The following is a 22,694-nucleotide window of genomic DNA, read 5'->3' as shown; positions in this document are numbered from 1 at the left end:
AAGGTCATAGCTAAGTCTGGTGATAGGTGACAGGCAGACTTCATTTGGGGTTCCGGACATATAATCTGACTGGTCAGTGTGAGACCCAAACCAGGAACTAGGCGGAGATATGATAAGAGACGATTAGGTGCAGCCACGCCTATCGCACGGATAACTACACCTAAAAACCAAAACACATTTCCACCTCATATTGTTGTCTGGCTATAACCACGCTCTCCCTTGTAGAGCTCCACCAGTTTCACTGCAGATCACGCCCTACGGTGCGTGACCACGCCCATTTGTTGGAGCTTTCCCACCTACAAGCTCTCTCAGCTACACACACACACTGTAGTTAAAAAAAAAAAAAAAAAATCGTTTCGGTTTTTGGCCAGTGGCATCCTGAATTTTCGGTATCGGTTTCGGTCCAGAGTTTTCATTTCGGTGCATCCCTATATTAAATGATCAATTTCGTTAGTTGGGAAGGTTTTAATAAATAGTGTAAATCAAATGGCAAAAAGTCCCACACAATGCAAATCAAAACTTGGCGACCTTTTTCTAGCCGACTTACCGCGTTCGATCATATGCGGGTGTTTCTTTGATGCTGATCCGTTTCCGGTCTGACCTCAGGACACAGGGCTCTATCGGTTCTTCAACCGTCAAGACTTTCTCTTGTTAATCCGTGATGCCGTATCGCTTGTAGCGCCCTGGAACTCCTCGATCAATCAGCTGTACATCACCATGTCCGTCACGCCCCTTCTGATGCGTGCGGCTTGTGTGTTGGGTCATAGGCTCCAGACTTCACAACCAGGTGTGAGTATAGGCGTCCAATCCAAAGATGAGGGGGGAAGAGGCACTCCACCAGGGGAATACCTGCATCCGTGCTCACTGCAAGGGAATCCAATTAACTCTTGCTGCACAATAAGGAGACAGGAGCACCGGCTGATGTGAGATACAGCGTTTATTCAAAAAATAACGCTGTACGCAAAAAGGTTACAGTTCATAGGTAGTAAAACCAATTATTACTGCAAGAGACACTGGCAGCAGCTGTTTGCCCAAGTTAATGGTAGGAGGAAAGAAAACAGCTGACGCGTTTTGGCTTTTCAGCCGTAATCTTAGCTGATAATAAAAGTAAAAACAAGCGCCCTTTTTCAAGGGCCATCCCTCATCCCATTGGACAACCAATAGAGCCAATCCCTGCTCTTGGGGAAATTTACAAGCATGTGTGTAGAAAAGAACATAAACATAGATGGCGCATTCATGCTGTGAATTTCTTAACTTTACATATTACCTATACATCTGAAAATACAATCTAAGCTTCTGCATTTACAGCTGGACGCATACACGCATGTGCCCTTTCGCTACCAAAACATATATAGTATGATGTGGTGCATATACTACGAGACAAGAATATTTCATGTACAGGCAAACTCCCCGGATTCTAGTGCTGCAAAGGGGCTGCCCATTATCTAGATGTCCAATATACATAGCAGGTCCCTGATAGAGGTGTCATTCTGGCAAGACTGGGTGACATATACTGGTAATTATTCACAAGTTATCAAGTCGCTTAACTAAATGTATACTGCCTGTGTGCAGGGGATCTGGTATGGAGCATAGATGAATCTACTTTACTGGGGCAGGGAAATCTTATAGGGTTGGTACTTAGTATGCTCTATTAATCGATTCATTCAATTATTATTCACATGTTATTTACAAATGGGGGATGGGCTGTACTGTGTAAACGGGCAGGTAGGATTCCTTAACATTTCACAACCTGATGCTGGGTACACTTCACTACTTGTATAGTACTTACACGGACAGTGAGCAATTGCTGAGTAGTTAAGGTGGCAATTATACTGATAATGACCATCTGCACACTCCTAGTTGGGACAACTCATGATTACAGATTATGGTAATTATTACTAATATGCTCCCTTTTTATTGGCCACTTAATGCCAATAGTTTATTAAATCAAAGGCTGAATTTAATCCTGAAGGTTTTCTGGTCTTTAGCTTAAAGATCCAGAACACCTGTCTACCCAGTGCCTTTTCCCTGTCCCCCCCCCCTCGTGGGGGAACAGGAACACTTTCAATGGCCTTCCATCTAAAGCTCTCTGCACTTTTGTCGTGTTTCAGCGCAAAATGTTGCACTAAAGGAGTGCTTGATTTGCCATTCCTGATTGTGGAGAGATGTTCCCTTATGCGGGATCTTATCTCCCTTGTGGTCAACCCTACATACTGAATCTTACATAAAACGCATGTTATTAGATACACAACATATTTGGATCTGCACGTAATGCATGTTTTTATTGCAAATTGCTGTCCTGTGACTGTTGACTGAAAAAATTTGCCACAGTCTACTTTTTCACATGCTACACAGTCTCTGTAGTTGCATCTGTGCATGCCCTTTACCAGTAGCCAAGCTGACCCGCTTGGTTCATCCGTTTTCAATTTGGTAGGTGCCACAATATTCCCAATGGTCTTGTTTTTTCTGTAGGAAAAATGGCAACCCTTTTTGGATATCCCTACCAAATCATCATCTGCTGAGAGCATATAACGCTTCCTGATGATGTTGCAAATTTGTGGATATTCCACTGAGTAATCGGTAATAAAGAAGTGGGCCCGGTCACAAGGTTTTTCCTCTCTCTCTTTCTTTCCCTTAGGTAGTAAAAGGGATGCTCTGTCCATGATTTTGACAGAGTCCCTGGCATTTTTAATGATGCCATGACCATAACCCCTATTTCTGAGCCTAGTGGTCAGATCCCTATTCTCCTTTTCATAGTGTTCCTGTTGGCTACAGTTCCTTTTTACCGTCATGTATTGGCCTTTTGCCACTGCTCTGAAGACATTCTGTGGGTGGCAGCTTTTGGCGTGTAACAATGTGTTACCTGTTATTGGTTTTCGATAAATGGTAGAGGTTATTTTTTCCCCTATTATGATATGCTCTCAGCACATGATGATTTGGTAGGGATATCCAAAAAGGGTTGCCATTTTTCCTACAGAAAAAACAAGACCATTGGGAATATTGTGGCACCTACCAAATTGAAAACGGATGAACCAAGCGGGTCAGCTTGGCTACTGGTAAAGGGCATGCACAGATGCAACTACAGAGACTGTGTAGCATGTGAAAAAGTAGACTGTGGCAAATTTTTTCAGTCAACAGTCACAGGACAGCAATTTGCAATAAAAACATGCATTACGTGCAGATCCAAATATGTTGTGTATCTAATAACATGCGTTTTAAGTAAGATTCAGTATGTAGGGTTGACCACAAGGGAGATAAGATCCCGCATAAGGGAACATCTCTCCACAATCAGGAATGGCAAATCAAGCACTCCTTTAGTGCAACATTTTGCGCTGAAACACGACAAAAGTGCAGAGAGCTTTAGATGGAAGGCCATTGAAAGTGTTCCTGTTCCCCCACGAGGGGGGGGGGGGACAGGGAAAAGGCACTGGGTAGACAGGTGTTCTGGATCTTTAAGCTAAAGACCAGAACACCTTCAGGATTAAATTCAGCCTTTGATTTAATAAACTATTGGCATTAAGTGGCCAATAAAAAGGGAGCATATTAGTAATAATTACCATAATCTGTAATCATGAGTTGTCCCAACTAGGAGTGTGCAGATGGTCATTATCAGTATAATTGCCACCTTAACTACTCAGCAATTGCTCACTGTCCGTGTAAGTACTATACAAGTAGTGAAGTGTACCCAGCATCAGGTTGTGAAATGTTAAGGAACCCTACCTGCCCATTTACACAGTACTGTTTATACAGCACAGCACATCCCCCATTTGTAAATAACATGTGAATAATAATTGAATGAATCGATTAATAGAGCATACTAAGTACCAACCCTATAAGATTTCCCTGCCCCAGTAAAGTAGATTCATCTATGCTCCATACCAGATCCCCTGCACACAGGCAGTATACATTTAGTTAAGCGACTTGATAACTTGTGAATAATTACCAGTATATGTCACCCAGTCTTGCCAGAATGACACCTCTATCAGGGACCTGCTATGTATATTGGACATCTAGATAATGGGCAGCCCCTTTGCGGCACAAGAATCCGGGAGTTTGCCTCTACATGAAATATTCATGTCTCGTAGTGTATACACCACATCATACTATATATGTTTTGGTAGCGAAAGGGCGCATGCGTGTATGCGTCCAGCTGTAAATGCAGAAGCTTAGATTGTATTTTCAGATGTATAGGTAATATGTAAAGTTAAGAAATTCACAGCATGAATGCGCCATCTATGTTTATGTTTTTTTCTACACACATGCTTGTAAATTACCCAAGAGCAGGGATTGGCTCTACTGGTTGTCCAATGGGATGAGGGATGGCCCTTGAAAAAGGGTGCTTGTTTTTACTTTTATTAGCTAAGATTACGTCTGAAAAGCCGAAACGCGCCAGCTGTTTTCTTTCCTCCTACCATTAACTTGGGCAACCAGCTGCTGCCAGTGTCTCTTGCAGTAATAATTGGAGGTTTTACTACCTATGAACTGTAACCTTTATGCGTACAGCGTTATTTTTGGAATAAACGCTGTATCTCACATCAGTCGGTGCTCCTGTCTCCTTATTGTGCAGCAAGATTTAATAAATAGTGACCATTTCAGAAAAAAGTTGCTTACGTCCAGCATCGTTTATATTTGTATCAAACTGTTCTGCTATACACTGTTTCTTCATGCAATTTCTGATCTCCGGGATACTGGGGATCGAGCTCTCTTTCCATTTCTTAAAAATTAAGTATCTGGCGGCTAATATGGCTGTTAGTAATTTTCTTATTACTAAGTGGATTTTTTTCTTCTGTCCCAAGAAATACTATAAAAGCCTATGAGAGAACCAGAGGGGAGATTCCCAAGACTTTATTCAGCCAATATTCTAATTTAAGCCAGAAACGTCTGATTTTTGGGCAGTCCCATATCGTATGCCGAAGGTTAGCTGATAATAGTGAGCATTTTTGGCACTTATTTAAGTGAGAGTTCCCCCATTTAAAGCCTTTCTCTGGCGTATATGATGTCATATAAAACAATTTGATGTGGGAGTCTCTCCACGAGGAGGAGAAAGTAGCTTGCAAAACTTTGGTAATAGATGATTGTGACTAATTTCTACCGACCTTAGTGGTAGGGCTAATGTCCATTTAGAATAGAGCATGCAATTTTAAGCAACTCTAATTTACTCCTATTAATTTTTCTTCATTCCCTTGCTATCTTTATTTGAAAGAAAGAAGGCATCTAAGTTAAAGGGACACTCAAGTCAAAATTAAACTTCATGATTTAGATAGAGCATGCAATTTTATACATCTTTCCAATTTACTTGCATTAACAAAATGTGCAGTCTTTTTATATTTACATTTTTTGGGTCACTTCCTACTGAGCATGTGCAAGAATACAGAGCATATACGTATATGCATTTGTCATTGGCTGATGGCTATCACATAATACAGGGAGAGTGGAAATAGACATAACTTTGCAATTTATTTTTTTAAAAATCTACTTCTGATTTGAAGTTTAGACTAAGTGCTATTGCATTGTCTTATCATCAATTTGTCGATTATGCAAATATACTGTATTGACTGGTCCTTTAAGGAGCCAGACAATTTTTGGTTCAGTACCCTGGACAGCACTTGTTTATTGGTGGGTGAATTTATCCACCAATAAGCAAAAACAACCCAGGTTGTTCACTAAAAATGGACCGGCATCTAAACTTACTTTCTTGCCTTTCAAATAAAGGTACCAAGAGAATGACAAAAATGTGATAATAGGAGTAAATTAGAAAGTTGTTTAAATTGCATGCTGTATCTGAATCACAAAAGAAAATTTGGGTTTAGTGTCCCTTTAAGACAGTTATTTATTTATTTTTTTTACTAAACTTCAGGCACCTCTACACCTTTGTGTTATTTGTTTTTTCATTTCCCTTCGGTCGAATGACTGGGGATTATGGGTAGGGGAGTGACACTTAAAGGTACACTGAACCCAAATTTTTTTCTTTCGTGATTCAGATAGAGCATGCAATTTTAAGCAACTTTCTAATTTACTCCTATTATCAATTTTTCTTCATTATCTTGGTATCTTTATTTGAAAAGCAAGAATGTAAGTTTAGATGCCGGACCATTTTTGGTGAACAACCTGGGTTGTCTTTGCTGATTGGAAAGCACCAATAAGCAAGTGTTGTCCATGGTGCTGAATCAAAAATTGGCTGGCTCCTTGGCTTAGATGCCTCCTTTTCAAATAAAGATACCAAGAGAATGAAGAAAATGTGATAATAGGAGTAAATTAGAAAGTTGCTTAAAATTGCTGCTCTATCTGAATCATGAAAGAAAAAAATTGGGTTCAGTGTCCCTTAAAGGAACACTCAAGTCAAAATTAAACTTTCATGATTCAGATACAGCATGCAATTTTGAACAACTTTCAAATTTACTTCCATTAACAAAATGTGCACAGTCTTTTTATATTTACACTTTTTGAGTCACCAACTCCTACTGAGCATGTGCAAGAATTCACAGCATATACGTATATGCATTTGTGATGGGCTGATGACTGTCACATGATACAGGGGGAGTGGAAATAAACATAACTTTGCCATTTAGTTAACAAAAATCTACTACTCATTTGAAGTTCAGACTAAGTGCTATTGCATTGTCTTCTTATCATGCATTTGTTGATTATGCAAATCTTCAGTGTTGACTGGTCCTTTAACAGCTTTTTTGTGGTGCTCTTTGCCTCCTCCTGCTGGCCAGCAGTGATATTCTCACTAGTAATTGGAATGACGTTGTGGACTCCCCATAAACGGAAAGAAAGAAATGTGTCAGGTAAGCATACATTTTTTTGTTTTATAGGGTTAGTACAGACTGTTTTGTTAACCCTTGCACCCACTTAATTAAGTCACAGGATTGCCTGGAGTGGCTAGACTGTGACAAGCTGGTTAAAGGGACAGTATACACTCATTTTCATATATCTGCATGTAATAAACACTACTATAAAGAATAAGATGCTCAGAAACTGATATAAAAATCCAGTATAAAATGGTTTAAAAACTTAGAAGCTCTCAGTTTAGCTCTGTTGAAAAGGTAGCTGCCCACTGCAAGTGGGAAATAAGACACTCCCCCCCTCCCCCTTCTTTTGCATATGAAAAGACCCTTTACACAGACAGGAGCAAGCTGGAGAAGGTAGCTGACGGTATTCTCATAATACTTTGGGGCTTGGTTAGGAGTCTGAAAATCAGAGCAATGTTATTTAAAAATAAGCTATTCATTAAAAAAAAACAAAAAAAACTTTATGGACTATATAAATAGATCTACAAAACATTTATGCAAAGAAAAAATGAGTGTATAATGTCCCTTTAAAGGGACATTAAACACTTTGAGATGGTAATATAAAATGATAAATTGTATATATAAAACAATATACTTTCACTATTTATTTTGTCCTCTTTGTCTGTAATTCCATTCTGAAATTGTGAGCTTTTAAGTTCCTGTTAGAAATGGAAGTGCAGAACACTGTTATATTCCACACAGCCATTGGCTGCACACTCTAATGACCTATTTATAACTGTCCCTAATTGGCCACAGCATAGAAGATAACCTAAGTTACAACATGGCAGCCCTCATTGTTTTATAGACACTAAAACTTTACACTTATTTTGTCAGCATTTAAACAGCTAATAAAACTTTATAAAACACATCTACATGTTGGTCATGGACTAATCTTTTCTTTGAATGCATCATTCTATCTAGCATGCATTTAGTGTTTAATGTCCCTTTAAGGTGGAAACCGTTGGTTAACCATTTTCTTCTGTTAAGTGTGATCAGTCCACGGGTCATCATTACTTCTGGGATATTACTCCTCCCCAACAGGAAGTGCAAGAGGATTCACCCAGCAGAGCTGCATATAGCTCCTCCCCTCTACGTCACTCCCAGTCATTCTCTTGCACCCAACGACTAGATAGGATGTGTGAGAGGACTATGGTGATTATACTTAGTTTTATATCTTCAATCAAAAGTTTGTTATTTTAAAATAGCACCGGAGTGTGTTATTATCTCTCTGGCAGAGTTTGAAGAAGAATCTACCAGAGTTTTTGTTATGATTTTAGCCGGAGTAGTTAAGATCATATTGCTGTTTCTTGGCCATCTGAGGAGAGGTAAACTTCAGATCAGGGGACAGCGGGCAGATGAATCTGCATAGAGGTATGTAGCAGTTTTTATTTTCTGACAATGGAATTGATGAGAAAATCCTGCCATACCGATATAATGTCATGTATGTATACTTTACACTTCAGTATTCTGGGGAATGGTACTTCACTAGAATTACACTGTAAGAAATACATAAAGCTGTTTAATAACTAGAGATTATGTTTAACGTTTTTGCTGGAATGTAAAATCGTTTTCATTTGCTGAGGTACTGAGTGAATAAATGTTTGGGCACTATTTTTCCACTTGGCAGTTGCTTAATCTGTTTTCTGACAGTTTCTGTTCTCCCTCACTGCTGTGTGTGAGGGGGAGGGGCCGTTTTTTGGCGCTTTTACTATGCATCAAATATTTCAGTCAGCAACTCATTGTATTCCCTGCATGATCCGGTTCATCTCTACAGAGCTCAGGGGTCTTCAAAACTTATTTTGAGGGAGGTAATTTCTCTCAGCAGAGCTGTGAGAATTATAGTTTGACTGAGATAAAAGTTTATTCTGTAATTTGTTTCCTGCTTTCAGAATTTGTTATCTTTGCTAATGGGATTAAACCTTTGCTAAAGTTGTGTTGTTTACAAAGATTGAGGCTATAACTGTTTCAATTTATTAATTTTCAACTGTCATAGATCTTCTGTGCTTCTTAAAGGCACAGTACGTTTTAATATTATTCTAATTGAATTGTATTTCCAAGTTGCAAGTTTATTTGCTAGTGTGTTAAACATGTCTGATTCAGAGGATGATACCTGTGTCATTTGTTGCAATGCCAAAGTGGAGCCCAATAGAAATTTATGTACTAACTGTATTGATGCTACTTTAAATAAAAATCAATCTGTACAAATTGAACAAATTTCACCAAACAACGAGGGGAGAGTTATGCCGACTAACTCGCCTCACGTGTCAGTACCTACATCTCCCGCTCAGAGGGAGGTGCGTGATATTGTAGCGCCGAGTACATCTGGGCGGCCATTACAAATCACATTACAGGATATGGCTACTGTTATGACTGAGGTTTTGGCTAAATTACCAGAACTAAGAGGTAAGCGTGATCACTCTGGGGTGAGAACAGAGTGCGCTGATAATATTAGGGCCATGTCAGACACTGCGTCACAGGTGGCAGAACATGAGGACGGAGAACTTCATTCTGTGGGTGACGGTTCTGATCCAAACAGACTGGATTCAGATATTTCAAATTTTAAATTTAAACTGGAAAACCTCCGTGTATTACTAGGGGAGGTGTTAGCGGCTCTGAATGATTGTAACACAGTTGCAATACCAGAGAAAATGTGTAGGTTAGATAAATATTTTGCGGTACCGACGAGTACTGAGGTTTTTCCTATACCTAAGAGACTTACTGAAATTGTTACTAAGGAGTGGGATAGACCCGGTGTGCCGTTCTCACCCCCTCCGATATTTAGAAAAATGTTTCCAATAGACGCCACCACAAGGGACTTATGGCAAACGGTCCCTAAGGTGGAGGGAGCAGTTTCTACCTTAGCTAAGCGTACCACTATCCCGGTGGAGGATAGCTGTGCTTTTTCAGATCCAATGGATAAAAAGTTAGAGGGTTACCTTAAGAAAATGTTTGTTCAACAAGGTTTTATATTGCAACCCCTTGCATGCATTGCGCCGATCACGGCTGCAGCGGCATTCTGGATTGAGTCTCTGGAAGAGAACATTGGTTCAGCTACTCTGGACGACATTACGGACAGGCTTAGAGTCCTTAAACTAGCTAATTCATTCATTTCGGAGGCCGTAGTACATCTTACTAAACTTACGGCGAAGAATTCAGGATTCGCCATTCAGGCACGCAGGGCGCTGTGGCTAAAATCCTGGTCAGCTGATGTTACTTCTAAGTCTAAATTGCTTAATATACCTTTCAAAGGGCAGACCTTATTCGGGCCCGGGTTGAAAGAGATTATCGCTGACATTACAGGAGGTAAAGGCCATGCCCTGCCTCAGGACAAAGCCAAGACTAGACAGTCTAATTTTCGTTCCTTTCGTAATTTTAAAGCAGGAGCAGCATCAACTTCCTCTGCACCAAAACAGGAAGGAGCTGTTGCTCGCTACAGACAAGGCTGGAAACCTAACCAGTCCTGGAACAAGGGCAAGCAGACTAGGAAACCTGCTGCTGCCCCTAAAACAGCATGAATTGAGGGCCCCCGATCCGGGATCGGATCTAGTGGGGGGCAGACTTTCTCTCTTCGCCCAGGCTTGGGCAAGAGATGTTCAGGATCCCTGGGCGCTAGAGATAATATCTCAGGGATACCTTCTGGACTTCAAATACTCTCCTCCAAGAGAGAGATTTCATCTGTCAAGATTGTCAACAATCCAGACAAAGAAAGAGGCGTTTCTACGCTGCGTACAAGAGCTCTTGTTAATGGGAGTAATCCATCCAGTTCCACGATCAGAACAGGGACAGGGGTTTTACTCAAATCTGTTTGTGGTTCCCAAAAAAGAGGGAACTTTCAGACCAATCCTGGACTTAAAGATCCTAAACAAATTCCTAAGAGTTCCATCGTTCAAGATGGAGACTATTCGGACAATTTTACCTATGATCCAAGAAGGTCAATACATGACCACTGTAGATTTAAAAGATGCTTACCTTCACATACCGATTCACAAAGATCATTATCGGTACCTAAGGTTTGCCTTCCTAGACAGGCATTACCAGTTTGTGGCTCTTCCATTCGGATTGGCTACAGCTCCAAGAATCTTCACAAAGGTTCTGGGTGCTCTTCTGGCGGTACTAAGACCGCGGGGAATCTCGGTAGCTCCATACCTAGACGACATTCTGATACAAGCTTCAAGCTTTCAAACTGCCAAGTCTCATACAGAGTTAGTGCTGGCATTTCTAAGGTCACATGGATGGAAGGTGAACGAAAAGAAAAGTTCACTCGTTCCACTCACAAGAGTTCCCTTCCTGGGGACTCTTATAGATTCTGTAGAAATGAAGATTTACCTGACAGAGGACAGGCTAACAAGACTTCAAAGTGCTTGCCGCACCCTTCATTCCATTCAACACCCGTCAGTGGCTCAATGCATGGAGGTAATCGGCTTAATGGTAGCGGCAATGGACATAGTACCCTTTGCACGCTTACACCTCAGACCACTGCAACTGTGCATGCTAAGTCAGTGGAATGGGGATTACTCAGACTTATCCCCTTCTCTGAATCTGGATCAAGAGACCAGAAATTCTCTTCTATGGTGGCTTTCTCGGCCACATCTGTCCAGGGGGATGCCATTCAGCAGACCAGACTGGACAATTGTAACAACAGACGCCAGCCTTCTAGGTTGGGGTGCCGTCTGGAATTCTCTGAAGGCTCAGGGACAATGGAGTCAGGAGGAGAGTCTCCTGCCAATAAACATTCTGGAATTGAGAGCAGTTCTCAATGCCCTCCTGGCTTGGCCCCAGTTGACAACTCGGGGGTTCATCAGGTTTCAGTCGGACAACATCACGACTGTAGCTTACATCAACCATCAGGGAGGGACAAGAAGCTCCCTAGCTATGATGGAAGTATCAAAGATAATTCGCTGGGCAGAGTCTCACTCTTGCCACCTGTCAGCAATCCACATCCCGGGAGTGGAGAACTGGGAGGCGGATTTCTTAAGTCGTCAGACTTTTCATCCGGGGGAGTGGGAACTTCATCCGGAGGTCTTTGCCCAAATACTTCGACGTTGGGGCAAACCAGAGATAGATCTCATGGCGTCTCGACAGAACGCCAAGCTTCCTCGTTACGGGTCCAGATCCAGGGATCCAGGAGCAGTCCTGATAGATGCTCTGACAGCACCTTGGGACTTCAGGATGGCTTACGTGTATCCACCCTTTCCGTTGCTTCCTCGATTGATTGCCAGAATCAAACAGGAGAGAGCATCAGTGATTCTAATAGCACCTGCGTGGCCACGCAGGACTTGGTATGCAGACCTGGTGGACATGTCATCCTGTCCACCTTGGTCTCTACCTCTGAAACAGGACCTTCTGATACAGGGTCCCTTCAAACATCAAAATCTAACTTCTCTGAAGCTGACTGCTTGGAAATTGAACGCTTGATTTTATCAAGACGTGGGTTTTCTGAGTCAGTTATTGATACCTTAATACAGGCTAGGAAACCTGTTACCAGAAAGATTTACCATAAGATATGGCGTAAATACCTATATTGGTGTGAATCCAAAGGTTACTCTTGGAGTAAGGTTAGGATTCCTAGGATATTGTCTTTTCTACAAGAAGGTTTAGAAAAGGGTTTATCTGCTAGTTCTTTAAAGGGACAGATCTCAGCTCTGTCCATTCTGTTACACAAACGTCTGTCAGAAGTTCCTGACGTCCAGGCTTTTTGTCAGGCTTTAGCCAGGATTAAGCCTGTGTTTAAAACTGTTGCTCCACCATGGAGTTTAAACCTTGTTCTTAATGTTTTACAGGGCGTTCCGTTTGAACCCCTTCATTCCATTGATATAAAGTTGTTATCTTGGAAAGTTCTATTTTTAATGGCTATTTCCTCGGCTCGAAGAGTCTCTGAATTATCAGCCTTACATTGTGATTCTCCTTATTTGATTTTTCATTCGGATAAGGTAGTCCTGCGTACTAAACCTGGGTTCTTACCTAAGGTAGTTACTAACAGGAATATCAATCAAGAGATTGTTGTTCCTTCTTTATGCCCAAATCCTTCTTCAAAGAAGGAACGTCTACTGCACAACCTGGATGTAGTCCGTGCTCTAAAATTTTATCTACAGGCAACTAAGGAATTTCGACAAACGTCTTCTCTGTTTGTCATTTACTCTGGGCAGAGGAGAGGTCAAAAAGCTTCCGCTACCTCTCTTTCTTTTTGGCTTCGTAGCATAATTCGTTTAGCTTATGAGACTGCTGGACAGCAGCCTCCTGAAAGAATTACAGCTCATTCTACTAGAGCTGTGGCTTCCACTTGGGCCTTCAAGAATGAGGCCTCTGTTGAACAGATTTGCAAGGCTGCAACTTGGTCTTCGCTTCATACTTTTTCCAAATTTTACAAATTTGACACTTTTGCTTCATCGGAGGCTATTTTTGGGAGAAAGGTTCTTCAGGCAGTGGTTCCTTCTGTATAAAGAGCCTGCCTATCCCTCCCGTCATCCGTGTACTTTTGCTTTGGTATTGGTATCCCAGAAGTAATGATGACCCGTGGACTGATCACACTTAACAGAAGAAAACATAATTTATGCTTACCTGATAAATTCCTTTCTTCTGTAGTGTGATCAGTCCACGGCCCGCCCTGTTTTTAAGGCAGGTAAATATTTTTTTAATTTATACTCCAGTCACCACTTCACCCTTGGCTTTTCCTTTCTCGTTGGTCCTTGGTCGAATGACTGGGAGTGACGTAGAGGGGAGGAGCTATATGCAGCTCTGCTGGGTGAATCCTCTTGCACTTCCTGTTGGGGAGGAGTAATATCCCAGAAGTAATGATGACCCGTGGACTGATCACACTACAGAAGAAAGGTATTTATCAGCTAAGCATAAATTATGTTTTTGTGATAAACAAGGGACTGTTGCAGGGTTGGTTAACCCTGTACATCACAATACTTTCCAATTTACTTAGGACAACCTAGGTAGACTGAGGAGCAGCAATACACTTCTGGGAGCTATCGGCTGATTGCTGGCCGCACATACATGCCTCTTGTTACTGGCTCATCTGATGTGTTCAGCTAGCTCCCAGTAGTGCATTGATGCTCATTTTGACAAAGGATACCAAAAGAATGAAGCAAATTTGATAATGTTTAAAATCGTATGCTCTATCTGGGGACAATCTACTTGAAATGTTTGTTTAAAAAGATACATAAACCCTTTATTGCCCATTTCCCAGTTTTGCATAACCAACACGGTTATATTAATATACTTTTTACCTCTGATTAACTTGTTTTTAAGCATCTGCAGACTGCCCCTTATATAAGTCCTTTTGACAGACTTGCATTTTTGGCAAATCAGTGCTGACTGATAAATATCTCCATGGGAGTGAGCACAATGTTACCTATGATACACATGAACTAGTGCTGTTTAGCTGTGGAAAAACTGTCAAAATGCGCTGAGACGGCTTAGAAATTGGCATATGAGCCTACCTAGGTTTTTCTTTCAACAAAGAATACTAAGGGAGCAAATCACATTTTAATGATGAAAGTAAATGGGAAAGTTTTTAAACTTGCATGCCCTATCTAAATCATAAATGTTTACATTTGACTAGACTGTCCCTTTTTAAGAATTGCTTCTGATTTTTATAGGAGGGATTAATATTTTAGAGCATTTTATTTATACCTAATGTATTATTGCAAAGTGAAAGAAGCTGGTATATAATAAAATAAATACACAACTTCTGTGTCAAATTAACAAATGATGAAAAATATCACATTAAGGTTTAGAAATGATTCCTAGGAGTAGTTTTATAGAAAAGTTTTAAAATATTTTTGCCATGTCCTTCTTACAGACAGCGAGCATGTAATCATTTGCTGTAGTTACGCCAGACAGTTTCGGTAGATGCTATTTGTGAAACCAGAGCGTTTTCTCTCTTAATACTTAAGTGCAAACCGAAATCACATAAGCGGTTAAAAGATTTACAGTTACTGTCCCTTTTAAAGAGAACATCCTGGTTAGTTAGAGGATGTGATTGAGAGGAACAAGGTATTTAGTCATGAGAGCATGTTTCCGAGGTTGCACTGACTGCAGCTAGGGTTATACGAGGACACATGCAAAATACTTCCTGCTTAGATACTTCATGGTATTCTGGTATTTACATGTTCTCCTGAAAAGCTTTAATTCTACTAAATGAACTTCAGGTGACTTTTTATATTTTATTATTGTTTGTCGTCCCTGTCCCCCCATTTATCTATCTGATAATCTTCCCTTAAAGGGACAGTATACACCAATTTTCATATGACTAATCTAATAGACATTACTATAAAGAATAAGATGCACAAATACTGATATAAAAATCCAGTATAAAACTGTTCCAAAACTTACTTAGAAGCTCTCAGTTTAGCTCTGTTGAAAAGGTAGCTGGAAAGCCCACTGCAAGTGGGAAATAAGACCCTCCCCCTTCTTTTGCATATGAAAAGACCCTTTACACAAACAGGAGCAAGCTGGAGTAGGTATACATCAGTATTCTCCTAAAACTTTGGGGCTTGGTTAGAAGTCTGAAAATCAGAGCAATGTTATTAAAAAATAAATAAGCAAAACCTATAACAAAAAAAAAATAAAAAAAAATGTCCCTTTTAACTGGACGGTAAACACCTTTGTAATTACAATATATTTACATGTCTGTTGTGCTGCTAAAGAAAAAGCATCAGCCAAGTCTCCCACTATTTACCTTTTATTTAGAGAAGCCAATCTGGGCTTTAGTCATCAGACGACCAGACATGTATTTGCAGTTGTTATCGGTTAAAGCAAATTAGGTACAGATATCTAGCAGAGTTAGCCTTGAAAAACCAGTAGGTTCATTTCAAGTCCAGAGTATTAGAAATTGCTTGAATTTCAGAGCTAAATTACGTGAAAAGGGGGCAAAGTAAACAATTTATTGCAAAGTCATTTCATTACACAAAACTAAACCTTTTCTATACAAATCTCTAGGTGTTAACTGTTCCTTTACACATTTAAAAAATAACCAATGTCACCTACTAAATAATCTTAATGTAAATTTGTCGACCTCTAAAGTAGATCACTCACCTTCAACAACTGCTGCTCTCACCAGACCTATAATCTTATTATTATTATCAGGTGCTGACAGTAAACGTGGGTGGCGGGCTCTGTGAGTCTGAATTTAGGGCAGGTATAACCCACCCCCTGCCACACAAACATTCCCATAATTCTCTAGATATTTTTGTCCATGGGCGCTAAAAATGGATTCCTAGAAATGTTTGCAAGCAACACGAAGAGATTGCTTTCCGGGCAGCTCAAAAATATCCTCTTAAAGACATAGCTAATATATTTATTAATTATTATAAAATAAACATTTAGCTTATTCTCTAGCATTTTATTTATCACATTCTTCTGTCACAATACAAGGACACTTGCGCTTTATCTAATTTTGGTGCCCATTTGTAGGGTATAATACAAAACTAAGGGATTTGCTATTTAAAGGACCACTCAATACTCTAGAATTGCATAATTAACAAGTGCATGATAAAAAAGACAATTTAACACCTACTCTGAATTGCAAATATGCAGTAGTTTTTTTTTTTTTCTCCCTTTTTCCGGTTCCTGTTGCAAAAGAAAGTGCAGAACACATATATTCCACACAGCCATTGGCTGCACACTCTAGTGACCTACTTATAACTGTCCCTTATTGGCCACAGCAGAGAAGATAACCTAAGTTACAATATGGCAGCTCCCAGTGTTTTATAGACACTAAAACTTTACACTTATTTTGTCACTATTTAAACAATTAAACGTTAAACATTGCATCTTCATGTTATTCTCAGACTACTCTTTTAGTTGAATGCATAATTCAGTAAAGCATTTATTTAGGGTCGAATGTCCATTTAAGCTGGCCAAAGCACAAATTGAATAATTTAACCTAAATTGATTAAAATATATATTTTACCTTTTTTTTGGGGGGGGGGGGGGTTTCTTATATTTGATTTGTGCTTTTATACAAGCTTAGCTAGCCATGCAGTTTGTCTGTCAGATCATTTCCTGCTGCAGCATCTGTGGTTAGCTTGTACTGTATTTTGGATATTAATATGACATATAGCAGGGTGTATCAGCGTCCATTATTCAATCAACTAATATTTACATGGGTATTTTATCAAAATTAAGGACTCTCAATCATAATGTATTTGTATTCTGTATTTGCAGCAGTGAATGCTTGAGTTTAATAAAATAAATAAATTGGAAACAATTATATAATTGTAAGCTCTATCTGAATCATGAATTTTGAGATATAGGTTAATATTATTCTAAATATATTTTAAACATAGATGGAGTGTTTAGTGTTGGAGCTATATCAGTATAAGTTTATTGAATCTTCCTTAAAAACACATCAAAACAACGTGTGCTAAAAAGTACACTTAGGCAACAGAGGGACCATAGCACCAGAACAGACGCGTTTCGTACAAGGCAAACTTTGCCACGGCTAATATAGACTGCCAGAAATATGCTCTCTTCCATTTTGGGGCAAATATTCATTCAGACTAGCTAATAACATCATGAAATTCCATTAATATTTTTTAATGTATTTTATACTATACCTAGAATTTTTACTTTTAGGTTCTAACTCATTGAAGGATTTTGCATCTATTTATTTACAACTGTTTATTGTTTTGCTAATTTTAGTTCAATACTTTATATTGTTTGTTCTGTTGATATATTTTTTTTTTTTTTTTTTTACTTTTTGTTTAGCGATTCCTTTCCCAGAGATTTTAAAGAAACCAAAGTAGTACAGACAGTAGGTGAAAAATAATTTATGGAACTTGTTGGCAGTTTAGTGACTTAAAAAAAATAATAATTTGAGAATTGGATCTTATGTGAGTTGCATTATTTTTTTCTACTGATTTGAATGTTTTTTTAAAAATTATTTTGTGCAAAAAAATAAATACATTGTCAGGTAGTTAAGAAGTTAGGGCAGTTGGCATAAATTTGATTTAGGAATCTGAAGTATGTGGGTTTTTCTCTTAGTCCACGGATCATCCATTACTTATGGAATATATTCTCCTTCCCAACAGGAAGCTGCAAGAGTCCACCCACAGCAAAGCTGCTATATAGCTCCTCCCCTAACTGCCATATTCAGTCATTCTCTTGCAAGCCTCAACATAGATAGGAGGTTGTGAGAGTCTGTGGTGCTTTCTACTTAGTTTATTCTTCAATCAAAAGTATGTTATTTTTAAATGGCACCGGAGTGTGCTGTTTATCTCAGGCAGTATTTGGAAGAAGAATCTGCCTGCGTTTTTCTATGATCTTAGCAGACGTAACTAAGATCCATTTGCTGTTCTCACACATTCTGAGGAGTGAGGTACTTCAGAGGGGGAATGGCGTGCAGGTTTTCCTGCAGATAAGGTATGTGCAGTAAAATATTTTTCTAGGAATGGAATTGACTAAGAAAATACTGCTGATACCGAAGTAATGTAAGTAAAGCCTTAAATGCAGCGATAGCGACTGGTATCAGGCTTATTAATAGAGATACATACTCTTATAAAAATGTGTTTTAAAACGTTTGCTGGCATGTTTAATCGTTTTTTAACATATGTTTGGTGATAAAACTTATTGGGGCCTAAGTTTTTTCCACATGGCTGGCTTAAATTTTGCAAAAAGTGAACAAGGAAAGAGTTCTCTATCCCCAATCTCAAGGGTTTCCCTCCTAGGGACTCTGATAGATTCTGTAGAAATGAAAATTTACCTGACTGAGTCCAGGTTGTCAAAGTTTCTAAATTTCTGCCGTGTTTTTTCATCCCATCCGCGCCCTTCGGTGGCTCAGTACATGAATGAAATCGGCTTAATGGTAGCGGCAAGGGACATAGTACCGTTTGCACGTCTACATTTTAGACCGCTGCAACTATGCATGCTCAGTCAGAGGAACGGGGATTACACAGATTTGTCCCCCTGTTAAACCTGGACCAAGAGACCAGAGATTCTCTTCTCTGGTGACTATGTCGGGTCCATCTGTCCAAGGGTATGACCTTCCGCAGGTCAGATGGGACAATTGTTACAATAGATGCCAGCCTTTTAGGTTGGGATGCAGTCTGGAACTCCCTGAAGGCTCAGGGATAGTGGACTTAGGAGGAGACCCTCCTTCTAATAAATATTCTGGAACTGGGAGTGATATTCCATGCTCTTCAGACTTGGCCTCAGTTAGCAACTCTGAGGTACATCATACTCAGTCGGACAATATACACGACTGTGGCTTACATCAGCCATCAAGGGGGAACAGAAGTTCCCTAGCGATGTTAGAAGTCTTACAATAATTCACTGGACAGAGACTCACTCTTGTCTATCAGCTATCCATATCCCAGGTGTTGAGAACTGGGAGGTGGATTTTCTAAGTCGTCAGACTTTTCTTCCGGGGGAGTGGGATTTCCTCCGCAGGTCAAGACCAAGCAGGAGAGGGCTTTGGTGTTTTTGACAGCGCCTGCGTAGCCACGCAGGACCTGGTATGCAGATCTGGTGGACATGTCATCCTTTCCATCACGGTCTCTGCTTCTGAGACAGGTCCCTCTACCTCAGGGTCCTTTCAACCATCTAAATAGAATCAATCTGAGATGGACTGCCTGGAGACTGAAGGCTTGATGTTATCAAAGCATGGCTTCTCCGAGTCAGTCATTGATACCTTAATACAGACATGAAAGCCTGTCTCTAGGAAAATTGAACATAGATATGGTGTAAATATCTGATTGTTATGAATCCAAGGGTTACTCATGGAGTAAAGTCTGGATTCCCAGGATATTATCTTTTCTCCAAGATGTTTTTGAGAAAAGGGTTGTCGGCTAATTCCTTAAAAGGGGACAGATTTTTACTCTGTCTATTTTTTTTGCACAAGCGTCTGGCAGGTATTCTAGACGTTCAGGCATTTGGTCAGGCTTTGGTTAGATCCAAGCCTGTGTTTAAAACTGTTGCTCCGCCATGGAGCTTAAACCTGATTCTTAAGGTTCTTCAAGAAGTTCTGTTTGAACCTTTTTTGTTCCATAGATATCAATCTTTATCTTGGAAAGTTCCTTTTGGGTAGCTAATTCCTTGACTCGTAGAGTCTCCAAGTTATCTGTGTTACAATGTGATTCTCCTTATCTGGTCCTTCGTACGGATAAGGTAGTCCTGCGTACCAACCTGGGTTTTTTCCTAAGGTGGTATCTAACAAGTACATCACTCAAGAGATAGTTGTTCCATGCTTGTATCCTAATCCTTCCTCAAAGAAGGAACGTCTATTACACAATATTGGACGTGGTTTGTGCTTTAAAGTTTTACTTACAAGCTACTACAGTTTTCATCAAACGTTCACCTTGTTTGTTGTCTATTCTGGACAGAGGAGAGGTCAAAAGACTTCAGCAGCCTCTCTGTCTTTTTGGTTAAAAAGCATAATTCATTTAGCTTATGAGACTGCTGGACAGCAGCCTCCTGAAGGGATTACAGCTCATTCTACTAGAGCTGTGGTTTTCACTTGGGCCTTTTTTAAATGTGGCTTCTGTTGAACAGATTTACAAGACGGAGTCTTGGTCTGCGCTTCATACTTTTCAAATTTAACAAATTTGATACCTTGCTTCTTCGGAGGCTATTTTTGGGAGAAAGGGTTTTTTTACAGGCAGTGGTAACTTCCGTTTAAGTACCTGCCTTGTCCCTCCCATCATCCGTGTACTTTAGCTTTGGTATTGGTATTCCATAAGTAATGGATGATCCGTGGACTGGATACACTTAACAAGAGAAAACATAATTTATGCTTACCTGATAAATTTATTTCTCTTGTAGTGTATCCAGTCCACGGCCCGCCCTGTCACTTTAAGGCAGGTAATTTTTTCATTTGAACTACAGTCACCACTGCACCCTATGGTTTTTCCTTTCTCTGCATGTTTTCGGTCGAATGACTGAATATGGCAGTTAGGGGAGGAGCTATATAGCAGCTTTGCTGTGGGTGGACTCTTGCAACTTCCTGTTGGGAAGGAGAATATATTCCATAAGTAATGGATGATCCGTGGACTGGATACACTACAAGAGAAATAAATTTATCAGGTAAGCATAAATTATGTTTTTTTGTTTTTTAAAGGTGGCTTTGTTTATATCCCTTTCAGTATTTTTCTTCAAATCTATTCAACCACTGCTGCCTTATTACTAATTTAATTGAGTATATAATACAGTTGTCACGACAGCGCCTTTTGTAACTAGGTTTGTCCACCCTTGGTTTTGACCCTTTTAAAGAAGCTCAGAAGGCTTAGGATGTGTCAGATGAGCTTTATATATCCCCAGATGATGCCTAGCTGAGATGGCACAGGAGCGATGAGATTGGCGTGAGAATGGGGTCAGCCTGCTATCAGAAAGCAGAGAATCTGAGACGCCCTGTTGGTTTTATTTTCAGTTTGCAGGGGTCACTGCTGTACAGTTACAGAATTTAATATGGAATCTGATAGTACAGAGGCTGGTTGGCGACACCACTGAGCACAATCTAGATATCATGGCATATATCTGTAAGGTAGACAAAGACATAGTGTGTTTAAGATGCAACCAAAGACCAGATCAAACACATACACTGTACCGATAACACCTTGGTGCATAAATGCCTCACCGATCTCACCGGAAGCCTACAGAGATGTATTGTGTGTGCACAGGTAATATAGTCATTTACAGAAGTACCTTTTGTATTTGTGATGCGTGAGAAAACTCAGGTTTTGTTTGCATTTCATGGTAAGATGTTACATTTGATTCCTGTCTTGTTCCTTTATAATGGAAATGTTTTGGTTTCTTACAGATCAACTAAGTAGCTTTGGTGCAAAGAATTTGCCATCTCCAGTTATTTGCCCTTCCGTGCTGTTGTCTGGCCCCTGCGCCCCTCCCCATGCCCCCACCGAGCGTAGTGCACCCAACGCAATGTGTGTTTGTCAAACCATGGAAGTGGGGAAGTGCGGCAAGAGCGCTGTATGTGACAGGGGCCGGGGGGTCCTTCTGGAGCCATTCATTCATCAGGTGGGAGGTCACAGCAGCATGATGCGCTATGACGACCATACAGTATGCAAGCCCCTCATCAACCGGGAACAGCGATTCTATGAGTCTCTGCCACCAGAAATGATGGAGTTTACCCCAGAATATAAAGGTGAGGAACGGCAAAAAAAGATCCCCTGTTGTGGTTACTCATTTATGTGAATGGCTGTATTTGCCACCTCAATGTTTTTATCTATTTTTAAACTTTGCAGTTTGAGATATGAAACCTAATTTTTGGAGCAGCAACTTTCTAATTTACTCTTATTATCCATTTTTCGTCCTCTTATGTTTAATTTTTTGTTCAGCACGTCGGTAGCGCTTGCTGATTGGTTGCTAACTGTAGCCACCAATAAGCAAGCGCTACCCAGGGTTCTAAACCAAAAATGGGCCAACTCCTAAGCTTTAGGTTTCGTATCCCTTTCATGTTCATGTCTTTACCAATGTTCTGTGTGTCTCTTAAAGGGCATTCTAGTCCAAAATAAACTTTCATGATTCAGATAGAGAATGTAATTTTAAACAATTTTCCAATTTACTTTTATCACCAATTTTTGCTTTGTTCTCTTGGTATTCTTAGTTGAAAGCTAAACCTAGGAGGTTCATATGCTAATTTCTAAGCCCTTGAAGCCCGCCTCTTCTCTCAGGGCATTTTGACAATTTTTCACCACTAGAGGGTGTTAGTTCATGTGGGTCATATAGATAACACTGTGCTAATGCACGTGGAGTTCCAGTGAGGCAGCTCTGATTGGCTAAAATGGATGTCTGTTAAAGTAACTGAAATAAGGGGGCAGTGTGCAGAGGCTTAGATACAAGGTAATCACATAGGTAAAAAGTGTATTTTATATAAGTGTTGGTTATGCAAAACCGGGGAATGGGTAATAAAGGGATTATCTATCTTTTTAAACAATAAAA

At 40.0% G+C, this 22,694-nt stretch overlaps 1 protein-coding gene across 1 annotated transcript in view; it reads left to right on the top strand.

Annotated features, from left to right (window-relative positions):
• LOC128644427 (inositol hexakisphosphate kinase 1) overlaps positions 1–21,897 on the top strand; it is a gene marked incomplete at its 3' end in the record, with an annotated part of 52,490 nt that extends 30,593 nt beyond the window's left edge. The window contains exon 3 of the mRNA XM_053697052.1: positions 21,556–21,897. Within this exon, the coding sequence (XP_053553027.1) occupies positions 21,556–21,897 (342 nt within the window). The remainder of the gene's footprint in view (positions 1–21,555) is intronic.
• Positions 21,898–22,694: the final 797 nt, after the last annotated feature.

Source organism: Bombina bombina, unplaced genomic scaffold, assembly GCF_027579735.1.
Source record: "Bombina bombina isolate aBomBom1 unplaced genomic scaffold, aBomBom1.pri scaffold_688, whole genome shotgun sequence".
Taxonomy (NCBI): domain Eukaryota; kingdom Metazoa; phylum Chordata; class Amphibia; order Anura; family Bombinatoridae; genus Bombina; species Bombina bombina.
Note: the sequence above shows the minus strand (reverse complement) of the source record. Positions and strands in the feature narration are given on the sequence as shown.